Genomic DNA, 15,296 nt, shown 5'->3' on the forward strand with positions numbered 1-15,296 from the left:
TCGGCAGGGAACCAGAGTGAACAGCGAAAAGTCAGCTACTGGAACAAATCTGAAAAAAAAAAAAAAACCCAACTCAACATCACCAGAGATAAAGATCGGTACTATCAACATAAGAATCCTGAATGGCAAAGAAATGGAGCTAGCTGAGGAATTAGATAAGTACCAAATCGACATAATAGAGGTGACTGAAATAAAAAAGACAAAAACTGATGAGATCTTTCTGAGCAATAAATACAAAATGTTATATTTAGGCAATGACAATCAGGGAAAAGAAGGAGTAGCCATAGTATTCAACACAAAATACGAAGCCAATGTTCTTGAATGGCAGGCAGTCTCAAGTACAGTAATGTGAGCAAATATGAGAATGGGGAACTGGACAATGAGACTGATTTGTGCCTATGGTCCCACAGAAGGTTCTACTAAGGTAGAGGTGGAGGAATTTTTTGAGGCTTTAGAAAAAGCAACTGACACAATGAAAAAGAAAAAGTTGGTCCTTGTTGGGGATCTAAATAGCAGAGTAGGAAATGATTGTCAGACATACAATAACGTTTTGGGAAAATTTGGAGAAAAGAGCAAAGCTAATAATAACGGCAAATATCTGTTGGATTTCTGCTAAGGACATGGACTGGTTATTACTAACAATATGTTCCAACATGGTGTTAGTAAGTATGGTGGTGTGAGAGTCTTACAGTGGCTGCACTGCATAGTTCAGAAGGCCTGGACAGAGGGACTAATTCCCGATGATTGGAGTAGAGCTCTCATAGTACCCATATATAAAAAAGGAAATAAAACTGAATGTGAGAATTACAGCGGTATTTCCCTACTGAGTGTTCCTGGCAAGATCTATGCAAGTATACTTGAGACACGGTTGAGAAGAATTGTGGAAGAAAAGCTTGGTGAAGAACAAGCTGGATTCAGGCCAAATAGAGGCTGTCAGGATCCGATATTCATTTTACGACAAATAGTCGAGAAAGCATGGGAATATAACAAAGATCTGTATTTAAGTTTTGTCGATTTGGAAAAGGCATATGACAAGGTGCCAAGAGAGAAGCTATTCAATATGCTGCAGTTATATGGTGTCAATGGAGCATTATATCAAGCAATACTTAGTCTTTATTTCAGTTGTAATTCAGCAGTTAGAATTGAAGGAAGTACAGGAAGATGGTTTAATGTTAAATCTGGTGTGAGACAAGGATGTACATTATCCCATTTGTTATTCATTATCTATATGGATCACATTATGAAGGAAAGTGGTATTAAACATGATATCAAAATTGGAGATGTTAATGTCAGCTCTTTGCTTTATGCGGATGATGTTATACTTCTAAATAAATCTGCTACAAGTCTGCAAAATTCTCTGACTAAATTGAATAGCTGTTGTAATAGATATGGTATGAAGGTCAGCAATAAAAAGACAAAGACAATGAAAATAGGCAGAATCATTGAAAATGTCAACTGTGTTGTGAATGGAGAACCTGTGGAACAAGTAAAACATTTCAGCTATTTAGGCACGATTTTTACTGAAGATGGTAAATTAAATATAGAAATAGACAACAGAATCAGCAAAGATGGTATGGTGGGAAGTCAAGTGAATAAATTCATATGGAATAAGAGAGAAATTAGTCGGAAAACACTAAATTAGCTGTATACAAGACAGTGTTCAAACCAGTTTTAACTTATAGATCTGAGAGCTGGGTCAGAAGTAAAACACTTGACCAAAGACTAGAGACCACAGATATGAGAGTCCTGAGAAAGGTTATAGGCGTGAACAGATGGCATCAATGGCAATATCATATTAAAAATGAGGATATTAGGAAAGAACTTGACATTGTCAGCATCCAGGAATGCATTAGCAGAGCTAATCTCAGGTGGTATGGTCACTTAAACAGAATGGGCTAGGAAAGATTAGCAAAACGAGTGTTCTCTGCCAGGTTGGCAGGAAAACGACCCAGAGGAAGACCAAGATATAGGTGGATTGATACAGTCCAAAGTGCCTTATACGATAGAAATATAAGATCTGATAATGTTGGAGTCTTGACAAGTAACAGACTGATTTGGAGGAAAATTGTAGATAGGAAATTAATAATGATGTAAATTTTTCATGTAGTACTATCATATCCTGTACACCCCTTGAGGGTACATGGCAGGAATTTGATGATGATGATGATGGTGATGTTCCAACATAAAAATGTGCACAAATTCACATGGAGAGAAGAGGCTAGGAACAAGGAAAGTCTCATTGACTATGTTATTGTTGATGGTGATGTTTTCTCCCTGGTGCAGAACAGCAGAGTGTACAGAGGATTTGAAATTGGAAGTGATCACTATTTAGTCTTGAGCAGGATAAAATTGAATTTCATATTGAAAAGAATAACATGTAAGAAAGTTTTAAGGCGAATAAAAGTTGAGCAGCTCTGAAATGGGAACTGTAGACTAAAATACACAAAGATTATTGAAGAAAAAATTCAAGAATTAGAGAACAGGAATCAAACCTTGGAGATTCAGTGGCAAACTCAAAAGAAAACATTGATTGATTCTGCCAGAGAGGCATGTGGTGTGGTTGTCTGCAAGGATAAAAATATCAGAATTCCCTGGTGGACACAGGAAGTTAAAGAGGCAGTGAAGGAAAAGAAGAAAGCATATCAAAAGTTCCGTTCAAAAAAGTCAGCTTGTGCTCTTAGAGAATATAGAGACAAATGCAAGAATGCGAAACACTGTGTAATACTAGCTAAACAAAAGTCATGGGAGGACTTTGGCAAGAATATAGAAAATAAATATCAAGAAGGTGGCAAAATATTCTGGAGGTTGTTGAAGAAGCTTGGGAATGGAGGAAAGAGTGCTGTAAAAGGAGTTAGAGATGATAAACCACATGAAAACGGTAGAAAAAGATTTCCTTGAAATATGGAGTAATTACTTCGATAAATTGCTAAATGAAACAAGCAGTGATGACAGCACAGTGGTAAAAAAACACTGACCAGGCATGCAGTCAGGAATACATATCCATACTTGAAGTAGAAAAAGCCATCAAAGTCCTTGAAATGTGGAAAGGCAGCAGGAGTAGATGATATTCGACCACAAATGCTGAAGTATGGTGGTATAAGAGTTTTACAGTGGCTGAACTGCATAGTTCAGAAAGCCTGGACAGAGGGACGAATTCCTGATGATTGGAGTAGAGCTCTAATAGTACCCATATATAAAAAGGGAAATAAAACTGAATGTGAGAATTACAGAGGTATTATCCTACTGAGTGTTCCTGGCAAGATCTATGCAAGTATACTTGAGAAACGGTTGAGAAGAATAGTGGACGAAAAGCTTGGTGAAGAACAAGCTGGATTCAGGCCAAATAGAGGCTGTCAGAATCAGATCTTCACTTTACGACAAATAGTCGAGAAAGTATGGGAATATAACAAAGATCTGTATTTAAGTTTTGTCGATTTGGAAAAGGCATATGACAAGGTGCCAAGAGAGAAGCTATTCAATACGCTGCAGTTATATGGTGTCAATGGGGCATTATATCAAATAATACTTAGTCTTTATTTGAGTTGTAATTCAGCAGTTAGAATTGAAGGAAGTACAGGAAGATGGTTTAATGTTAAATCTGGTGTGAGACAAGGATGTACATTATTCCCTCTGTTATTCATTATCTATATGGATCATGTTATGAAGGAAAGTGGTATTAAACATATCAAAATTGGAGAAGTTAATGTCAGCTCTTTTCTTTATGCAGATGATGTTATACTGCTAAATAAATCTGCTACAAGTCTGCAAGATTCTCTGACTAAGTTGAATAACTGTTGTAATAGATATGGTATGAAGGTCAGCAATAAAAAGACAAAGGCAATGAAAATAGGCAGAATCATTGAAAATGTCAACTGTGTTGTGAATGGAGAAACTGTGGAACAAGTAAAACATTTCAGCTATTTAGGCACAATTTTTACTGAAGATGGCAAATTAAATATAGAAATAGACAACAGAATCAGCAAAGCTGGTATGGTGGGAAGTCAAGTGAATAAATTCATATGGAATAAGAGAGAAATTAGTCAGAACACTAAATTAGCTGTATACAAGACAGTGTTCAAACCAGTTTTAACTTATAGATCTGAGAGCTGGGTCAGAAGTAAAACACTTGACCAAAGACTAGAGACCGCAGATATGAGAGTCCTGAGAAAGATTAGAGGCGTGAACAGATGTCATCAATGGCAATATCATATTAAAAACGAGGATATTAGGAAAGAACTTGACATTGTCAGCATCCAGGAATGCATTAGCAGAGCTAATCTCAGGTGGTATGGTCACTTAAACAGAATGGGCGAAGAAAGATTAGCAAAACAAGTGTTCTCTGCCAGGTTGGCAGGAAAATAACCCAGAGGGAGACCAAGATATAGGTGGATTGATACAGTACAAAGTGCCTTAGACGATAGAAATATAAGATCTGATAATGTTGGAGTCTTGACAAGTAACAGACTGATTTGGAGGAAAATTGTAGATAGGAAGTTAGTAATGATGTAATTTTTTTCACGTAGTACTATCATATCCTGTACACCCCTTGAGGGTACATGGCAGGAATTTGATGATGATGATAAGAGTTCTAAGTCAGCAGTTAGAATTGAAGTACAGGAAGATAGTTTTATGTTAAATCTGGTGTCAGACAAGGATGTACATTATCCCCTTTGTTATTTATTATCTTTGTGGATCGCATTATGAAGGAAAGTGGTATTAAACCTGATATCAAAATTGGAAATATTAATCTCAACCCTTTATGCGAATGATGTTATACTTCTAAATAAATCCAGTACAAGTCTGCAAGATTCCCTGACTAAATTGAATGACTTTTCTAATAGATTTGGTATGAAGGTCAGCAATACAAGGCACAGACAATGAAAACAGGTAGAAGCATTGAAAATATGAACTGCATCATGAATGGAGAATGCATACAACATGTGAAACCTTTCTGCTATTTAGGAACGATTTTTAGTGAAGATGGTCAATGAAATAAATATGAATATCAACAACAGAATCAACAAAGCTAGTATAGCAGGAAGTCAACTGAATAAACTTATATGGAATAAGAGAGAAATTAGTCAAAACTCTAAATTAGATGTATACAAGTATATTAGAAATAACTCAACATTGTCAGCATCCTGGAATGCGTTAGCAGAGCTAATCTCAGATGGTATGGTCACTTAAACAGAATGGGAGAGGAAAGATTAGCAAAACTAGTGTTCTCTGCCAGGTTGGCAGTAGAAAGTCCCAGAGGAAGATTAAGATATAGGTGGATGGATAGTAAAAAGTGCCTTAGAAGACAGATATATAAGATCTGATAATGTTGGAGACTTGACAGATAACAGATTGATTTGGAGGAAAATTGTTGATAGGAAGTTAGTATTGCTGTAAGTTCTTCATGTAGTACTATCGTAATATCCCGTACATCTCTTGAGGGTACGTGACAGGAATTTGATGATGATGAACTTTAAATGCATGGTGGAAAGCTACTTGGCTAGAATGTAAGAAAAAGAAAAACCCTGTACCTTTGCATACAAATAAATATCCCAATATCATCAAGATCGAGTTAGCACATGCAGTTGGCGGAAAAGAATTTGATGATTTTTCGTCTGCTGATTGAAGAACTGATGGTTGACATGGCTGTTTGTGATGATGAAATAATAGATGCTATCCTTTAGAACCTCAACAAAATAGAAAAAAGTGATGATGATGACGAAGAGAGTCCACTCACTGCAGGTTTAGTTAAAGAAGAGCTTCAAATGGTAACTAGTAAATTGCAGTCATTTTCTTACACATGGTCCAAATACTGCACAAGCTGAACAGTTTAAACATGAACTGAAGTCATTTATGGTGCAATATGAAGAATTATACAAAGATCTAGTCAAGACAGGATCTCAAGGATTAATTACAGAGTTTGCAGTAAAAAAAATCAACCTTCAGAATTATTGGAAATTAGTGCTAACTTAGTTCCTTTTACTGAAGAAAACGTCTCGCTAATGCAGTATGAACAGTACAGCCAAAGTGTTTCAAGTGATGAACGTGACTTAATTTGTCTCACACAAAAGAATGCAGTTACTGTCAGAAAGTTACGCTGTATAAAATTTAACTAATAACCATATATGCAGGTGTATTTGGGCCTTTTTGAATTTCTGTTTTATTAGTGATACACTATTTTCTTTAAGAAAGATATCTATGTATATGCTTTAAATAAGTATTTAAAATAAAAAATATACCATTAAAATTAAATAGAGTATTATTCAATGATTTTACATTTGGTATGAAAATAACTTTTTGTTTGTATTAGGTTTTCACATCTGGAACCATTCTTCTATTTTTTCATATGCACTGTATTCTTTTTTACATAGTTTTCATTTAACAGTTTTTTTCTGGAACCAATCTACCATGTAAATAGAGAATTGGGTGTATATATATTTATAGAACAATTTACAAAAAAACATTCATGTAAGAAAGATTAAGAATTATATCAGCCAATCCGAATATTCTTATTAATAAAAAGAAGACATCTGGTTCTTACATCTTACTTTTGATACTGTATATTATTGTATAAATTCTTGTATTTTTTCAAAGATAATTACTTTTCAATGAAAAGTAATTTTTCATAGAACTGGAAAGGCAAGGATAGAAGGAGTTATCCCCCGAACTTTTATAATGTGGATGTAACAGGTTTTATGAGTGGAGCGTATTTAATGAGCAGGATGACAGAGCAAACGGCATATAGAATATAGATTAAAATGTGTCTCAATGTGATTTTTGACTCTATGGAGGTCTGAATATGTCATAATATTATCAAATGATATTATATGATAATAATAATAAAAATATCTCATAATATTATAATAACGTGGAATGCAGAAATATTGTGTTGTGAATGCTATAATTGTGAATGAGTAAGATTAAAATGACAGATATATCGCTTCGTGAGTGAGCCTTCACACAACGAGTCTATTGACTCAATGTAACTGGGTATGGTTAACATATTTGCATGGTGAGGGAGACCACTCAAAACGAGTCTACTGATTCCATGGAGGTTATAATAATAATGATAAATACAAAAGTAATTTTTAATTATTCACATTCTTACCTTTTCATGATTCCTTTGCCAATAGAAGTGGAACCAGTAAAACCAACTTTGCGAATTTCAGGATGGTCAACTATAGCTTGGCCACATTCTCTTCCTAATATTCAGGTAATGAAGGTAAAAACATTAGAAATCATCTTCATTATCAAATTTCTGATATACATATAAATAATGTATATTATTATTATAAATTATATATTTGGTTTAATCCTTTATCCAAGTGTAAGCAAACAAAGTTGGCATCTGAAGTATCTTTAGAACTGGGGCAACTCGTGGCAAAGGTGGACTGACTTCACATCACTTGCCTTAGTATCCCATAATGCAAAGTACATCTCCGTGCAGATATGTATAATGCTATGCATTATGGGAAGGATCACTACTCAAACCGGTTTCGACCTTTATTGAGGTCTCTTCAGTGGGAGCTAGACCTAGAGGTGATACCAAGGTTGAAGCAATGCAGAAGTCATATTTCCATATACAAGTTGCCAAAAGATGTCACACCTTATTAATAAATTACTCTGGATTAGAATAAGATTAGATGTTAGAAGTTTTTTCACTTAGTTATACTATAAATTATATATTTGGTTTAATCCTGTATCCAAGTGTAAGCAAACAAAGTTTGCATCTGAAGTATCTTTAGAACTGAGGCAACTCGTGGCAAAGGTGGACTAACTTCACATCACTTGCCTTAGTATCCCATAATGCAAAGCACATCTCCTTGCGGACATGTATAATGCTATGCAATATGGGAAGGGTCACTACCAAGACTGGTTTCGACCTTTATTAAGATCTCTTCAGTTGGAGCCAGACCCAGAGGTGATACCAAGGATGAAGCAATGCAGAAGTCATATTTCCATATATGAGTTGCCAAAAGTATATTATTATGGATAGCTGTATATATAATAGTATATTATTATTATTATTTGTCTGAGGCCTCCAGGGATTCAAGGACTTATTGAAGGAGGTCTTACATCACCCATATCACCTGTCATACCTTCTTTTAAACTTATACATAGTAGATACACTCGCCACTTCAAGAGGAAAACTCTTCCACTCACTCACTGCTCTGTAAGAGAAAAATCAAGATCAATCTTCATTATACTGAAAAATTTCATCAGACGATATCCCACAACCACTGTCGGTGCCAGGTTATTTTGCGCGCTAGGCAAAGTTTACAAGTGCGCCCCTTATTTCACAAGTGCACCTCTTATTTCATAAACTAAAATATTTCTAATTGACATTAAACAAAATAAAATTGTCTTTCAGATTAAATTAATAGGACTTTTTTTTTATTTTATTTTTTAATTAATTTGAAAATTCTCTGTTATAATTCATTTACAAAAAAAAGTTATAAAATACCGAAATTTAATATTTTAAAATGGCAAACGTTTTAAAATATTTATCTTAACTGAATTTTAAATAGCGGTAAGTTCAAATCATTTAGGTAAGGAACAAAAAAAGAACCAAGAGTTAAATAGTAAAATAGTGCGATGTGTGAGGGATAAGGAAAAAGAATCGATACCTAAATCAGATATCACTATTTAGTTTTGATATTTTAGTAAAGTATGAATAATGCATAGCTTGAAGTTTTGCACCCTAGGCGGTTGCCTAGTTTGCCTAAATGGTAGCACCGGCCCTGCCCACAACACCTATTCACTAGAGTGAATGGGTGTTACACATGTGGACAAAAGACTAGTCTTTCAACTACATTTCACTTAGTTTTGTGTTGCCTTTGTGTGTGTTACAAGTCTCATATTGTATTTGTTGATGATGTCTGTGTAACTCAGATGAAATACTGGAAGAATTAAATATTATTTACTAATCATTTCTCAGTGCAGTTTCACTATCTTCTAAGATGAGTTTCTCCCAGTATTTAAGCCTTAACACATAGGCAAAGACAGACTGAAGAATTTCATCTGCAGTGGTTTGTGATTAGAAGGAAGGACTGGGTTGAAGATATGACTGAGACATATGTTAGCGAGGTGAGGGGTTATTATAAGACTAATGTGGAGGAGATTTTCACAGAATAGAGAGACAGGGATATAACAAGAGGCTACTACTGAAAGCTATATGAAGAGGGTATAAACAAGGAGGTAAGGAGCAGGTTTTTATTTGGAGTGCAGAAGGTGAGTGGAATACACTGTCTGCGTATTCTCCCTGTGCAACAGGTAGGACCTACACACAATGAGTGTTTTGACTACATAGAGGTATTATAATAATAATGCAAAGTTTGTAATTAATTCCAGATCCATGTCTTGAGGCTTAAGTGCTGTGAATAATTCATGTTGGAGGTTTAATGGAATATTATCAGCACTGAGAAAGGATTAAAACTAATTTTAATGCTTCCAATATTTCGTCTCAGTCACAGAGACATCTTCAGGGATTACAAATAACTTTTTGTAACAAAACACACACAAATAACAATACAAATAAGTAAAATAAGTAAAACAAGTGAGTTAAAGCGTTTAAGATATATGCTTAAACTTTTTCCTATAAGCTGGCTTACTTCGGACAGGTAGATCGGCAACTATCCGGTTAGAAGAACACAAGTCATACATCAGCAATCACGATTATGGTCAATTTGGCCTTGGATACAACCAACAGGATATTCTGGAAAAAACTCCAACATAGTAAATTCAAAAAAGAAGGACTGTTTTTTTGAATCTGCATCTGCACTCAGGAATCAACCTAATTTAAACAAAAACTGTTGCATAAAACTTCCCAAAATCTGGGAAACATTAATTGTCAGAGATCCTTTTTTACATCCTAGGCCACTTGCAAACAACCACAGAGAGCACACCACCTAGATAGGACTTTATTTCACTTACTTGTTTTACTTATCATTGTATTATATTTGTGTGTGTTGTTACAAAAAGTTATTTGTAATCCCTGAAGATGTCTCTGTGACTGAGACAAAATATTGAAAGCATTAAAATTAGTTTTAATCCTTTCTCATTAAAACTAATATTCCATTAAACCTCCAACATGAAATTAATTACAGATCCCCAACTTAAATCTTGCAACAGTGTATTGCCATCCTTGACTGTTTGTGCATAGCATCATTTTATTCGATGTTCCACTACATCAGTTTCATTTATTTTCTCATTTATCCTTCCTACGGGTGCTTAAGGGTCAAAGATGTATAACTGAGAGGAGACCTCCGCATAGCCTTTAAAGGAATGTGGAGAATCGACCAGGGCTTCTGACTTAATGTCCAATCCTCACCTTCTCGTGGTGCACCCTGTTCGGTATCTACCTGGATAGTGAACGAACGAGGATGGGCTGGAAATATGGGATTTAGAGGACCAAATTGTATTCTTATTGACTTAAACCAAATTACAAAATGATGGTACAACATGACAAAATTTCATACTGGCTGGGGCATCACCCAGTTAAACAAGGCTCCCATTGTTTTCGCCAGGGAACCAGAGTTAGCAGCGAAAAGTCAGCTACTGGAACAAATCTGAAAAAAAAAAAAAAACCCCAACTCAACATCACCAGAGATAAAGATCGGTACTATCAACATAAGAATCCTGAATGGCAAAGAAATGGAGCTAGCTGAGGAATTAGATAAGTACCAAATCAACATAATAGAGGTGACTGAAATAAAAAAGACAAAAACTGGTGAGATCTTTCTGAGCAATAAATACAAAATGCTATATTCAGGCAATGACAATCAAGGAAAAGAAGGAGTAGCCATAGTATTCAACACTAAATATGAGGCTAATCTTCTTGAATGGCAGGCAGTCTCAAGTAGAGTGATGTGGGCAAATATCAGAATGGGGAACTGGACAATGAGACTTATTTGTGCCTATGGTCCCACAGAAGGTTCTATTAAGGCAGAAGTGGAGGAATTTTTTGAGTCTTCAGAAAAAAGAACTGACATAATGAAAAAGGAAAACTTGGTCCTTGTTGGGAATCTAAATAGCAGAGTAGGAAATGACTGTCAGACATACAATAACGTTTTGGGAAAATTTGGAGAAAAGAGAAAAGCTAATAATAATGGCAAATACCTGTTGGATTTCTGCTCAGGACATGGACTGGTTATTACTAACACCATGTTCCAACATAAAAAAAGTGCACAAATTCACATGGACTGAGAAGAGGCAAGGAATAAGAAAAGTCTCATTGACTATGTTATTGTTGATAGTGATAATTTCACCATGGTGCAGGACACCAGAGTGTACAGAGGACTTGAAATTGGAAGTGATCACTATTTAGTCTTGAGCAGGATAAAATTGAATTTCATATTGAAAAGAATAACATGTAAGAAAGTTTTAAAGCAAATAAAAGTTGAGCAGCTCTCAGATGTGAACTGTAGACTAAAATACACAAAGAGTACTGAAGAAAAAATGAAAGAGTTTGAGGGCAGGAACCAAACCTTGGAGATTCAATGGCAAACCTTGAAGAAAACCCTGATTGATTCAGCCAGAGAGGCATGTGTTGAGGTAGTCTGCAAGGATAGAAAAATCAGAACTCCATGGTGGACACAGCAAGTTAAAGAGGCAGTGAAGGAAAAGAAGAAAGCATATCAAAAGTTCCTGGAAAATCAATCAGCTTGTGCTCTTAGAGAATATAGAGACAAATGTAAGAAAGCTAAACACTTTGTAAAACTAGCTAAACAAAAGTCATGGGAGGACTTTGGCAAGAATATAGAAAATAAATATCAAGAAGGTGGCAAAATATTCTGGAGGTTGTTGAAGAAGCTTAGAAATGGAGGAAAGAGTCCTGTACAAGGAGTTAGAGATGATAAAGGTGACATGAAAACGATAGAAAAAGATATCCTTGAAGTATGGAGTAATTACTTCGATAAATTGCTAAATGAAACAAGCAGTGATAGTACAGTGGTAAAAAACACTCAACAGGCATACAGTCAGGAATACATATCCATACTTGAAGTAGAAAATGCCATCAAAGGCTTGAAATGTGGAAAGACAGCAGGTGTAGATGATATTTGACCAGAAATGCTGAAGTATGGTGGTATAAAAGTGTTACAATGGCTGCACTGCATAGTTCAAAAGGCCTGCACAGAGGGGCGAATTCCTGATGATTGGAGTAGAGCTCTCATAGTACCCATATATAAAAAGGGAAATAAAACTGAATGTGAGAATTACAGAGGTATTTCCATACTGAGTGTTCCTGGTAAGATTTATGCCGGTATACTTGAGAAACTGTTAAGAAGAATTATGGAAGAAAAGCTTGTTGAAGAACAAGCTGGATTCAGGCAAATAGAGGCTGTTAGGATCAGATCTTCACTTTACGACAAATAGTGGAGAAATCATGGGAATATAACAAAGATCTGTATTTAAGTTTTTTCAATCTGGAAAAGGCACATGACAAGGTGCCAAGAGAGAAGCTATTCAATATGCTACAGTTATATTGTGTCAAGGGGCCATTATATCAAGCAATACTTCGTCTGTATATGAGTTGTTCAGCAGTTAGAATTAAAGTAAGTACAGGAAGATGGTTTAATGTTAAATCTGGATTGAGACAAGGATGTACATTATTCCCTGTGTTTTTCATTATCTATATGGATCACATTATGAAGGAAAGTGATATTAAACATGATATCAAACTTGGAGAAGATGCTAATGTCAGCTCTTTGCTTTATGCAGATGATGTTATACTTCTAAATAAATCAGCTATATGTCTGCAAGATTCCTTGACTAAAATGAATAACTGTTTTAATAGATATGGTATATTTTTATTATTATTATTATTATCCCAAGACCTCATGGAGTCAAAGACTCAACTGGGAGGTCCTTTTATCACACACACACAGCTCATCATACCGTGTCTTAAACACATTCAAACTCCTTGCAGACACCACACTCTCAGGCAAGGCATTCCAATCATTCACAACTCTGCACGAAAAAAACCTGTCTCTCACTCCCCTACTCACACTCTCTTTATACAATTTCCAGGGATGACCTCTGGTTCTCCCCTGATCTCCCACTATTCTCTGTAGAACTTCTCCAGCATTGATCCTACAACAACCCCTTACCAACTTGTAGGTCTCTATGGTATGAATATGGTATAGTCCCTAGGGAGTGGAAGTTAGGCAAAGTGGTTCCTTTACATAAAGATGGCTCTAAAACTGCGGTAGTTAATTACACACCAATCAGCATCTCGGGAGTAGTGGTAAAAGTATTGGATAAGTTGGTTAAAGACAAAATTCAAGAATGGGTGGATCAGGATATGATACATTATAGAGGCCAACATGGTTTTGTTTAAGGTAGATCCTGCCTTAGCAATCTATTAACTTTTTATAACAGAATGACATCTGAGTTGGACAAAGGAACTGGCTACACAGTGATACTTCTGGATTTTGCTAAGGCCTTTGACAGGATACCCCATGGAACATTGTTACGCAAATTGAAGCAGATGGGAATGGATACTAAATTGATGATATGGATAGGAGAATGGCTCAGGGGATATAGGATATATCAGAAAGTGGTATTTGGAGGAGCCGAGTCCAGGATGAGGCAGGTGACCAGTGGTGTGCCTCAGGCCTCTCTGTTTGGGCCGCTGTTGTTTAAGTTGTATATAAATGATATAGGAAATGGCTTAAAGGGAGATATTCAGTTGTTTGCTGATGATGCAAAGTTGGGTAGCACAATAAAAAATCAAGCTGATGTTGAAAGTTTGCAGGATGATTTAAGGGGCAAAGGTAATGGATGTCAGTTCAATGTGGAAAAGTGTAAAGTTATGCATTTTGGGATTAAAAGATCACCAGCTGTGTACTACATTGATGGAACAGTGCTCCAAGAGATTGATGAAGCTATGGACTTAGGGGTGTTGGTAGATAGGGAGATGAAGTTCACGGGACACATTGCTAAGGTGTACAAGATTGCACATTGGATTACTTGGTTGTTGAGGAACACACTGACATCTAGAGACAAAGAGGTTATTATTCCCCTTTATAAAGCATTGATACTTCCACATTTGGATTACTGTGCTCAGGTCTGGTCACCTGGATTCCTTGGAGATGAGGAGGCTGTGGAGAGGGTTCAGAGAAGAGTGACTAAGTTGGTCAGTGATGTAAAAAAATGCTCCCCACATTGATAGACTGAGAACTTGTGGATAACAGAGGTTGTTGATAGGCGGAGAAGAGGGGATATGATAGAAATATTTAAATTACTGAAAGGTTTTTATAGGATTGATGCAGGGGAAATGTTTCAGCTGTGTGATAGTGATGGAAGAACAAGAGGTCATTTCTGAAAATTAAAGAAGAGTGTGGTTAACAAGGGTGTGAGAACAAGGTTTTTGCCTGGAGGGTGGTGAATGAGTGGAATTCGTTGCCTGACTTAGTTGTGAGTTCTTCGTCTGTAAATGCATTCAAGAATTCAAGATATGACAGATATTGTTTTGCCAGCTTCGGTCTCCTGCGATGAGTCTACCGACTCCATGGAGATACCTATAATAATAATAATAATAAAGGTCAGCAATAAAAAGACAAAGAAAATAGGCAGAATCATTGAAAATGTCAATTGCATTGTGAACAGAGAACCTATGGAACAAATAAAACATTTCAGCTACTTAGGCACGATTTTTAGTGAAGATGATAAATTAAATATGGAAATAGACAACAGAATCAGCAAAGCTGGTATGGTAGGAAGTCAATTGAATAAATTCATATGGAATAAGAGAGAAATTAGTCTAAATTAGCTGTATACAAGACAGTATTCACGCCAATTTTAACTTATGGATTTGAGATCTGGGTCAGAAGTAAAATACTTGACCAAAGACTAGAGACCACAGATATGAGAGTCCTGAGAAAGATTAGAGGCGTGAACAGATGGCATCAATGGCAATATCATATTAAAAATGAGGATATTAGGAAATAACTTGATATTGTCAGCATCCAGGAATGAGTTAGCAGAGCTAATCTCAAGTGGTATGGTCACTTAAACAGAATGGACGAGGAAAGATTAGCAAAACAAATGTTCTCTGCCAAGTTGGCAGGAAAATGACCTAGAGGAAGACCAAGATATAGGTGGATTGAAACGGCACAAAGTGCCTTAGACAATAGAAATATAAGATCTGATAATGTTGGAGTCTTGACAAGTAACAGACTGATTTGGAGGAAAATTGTAGACAGGAAGTTAGTAATGATGTAAATTTTTCATGTAATACTATCATATTCTGTACACCCCTTGAGGGTACACGGCAGGAATTTGATGATGATGATGAT

General features: G+C 35.8%; 1 protein-coding gene across 2 annotated transcripts in view; it reads right to left on the bottom strand.

Moving 5' to 3' along the window:
• Positions 1 to 15,296, bottom strand: part of LOC150106251 (mitochondrial 10-formyltetrahydrofolate dehydrogenase) — a 654,974-nt gene that overhangs the window by 176,132 nt on the left and 463,546 nt on the right. For both annotated transcript variants that reach the window (XM_090392273.1, XM_090392274.1), the window contains exon 16: positions 7,106 to 7,199. In XM_090392273.1, coding sequence (XP_090248399.1) covers positions 7,106 to 7,199 — 94 coding nt within the window. The remainder of the gene's footprint in view (positions 1 to 7,105; positions 7,200 to 15,296) is intronic.

Source organism: Typopeltis vanoorti, chromosome 5, assembly GCF_054136105.1.
Source record: "Typopeltis vanoorti isolate ZY-2024b chromosome 5, IOZ_Tvanoo_1.0, whole genome shotgun sequence".
Taxonomy (NCBI): Eukaryota; Metazoa; Arthropoda; class Arachnida; order Uropygi; family Thelyphonidae; genus Typopeltis; species Typopeltis vanoorti.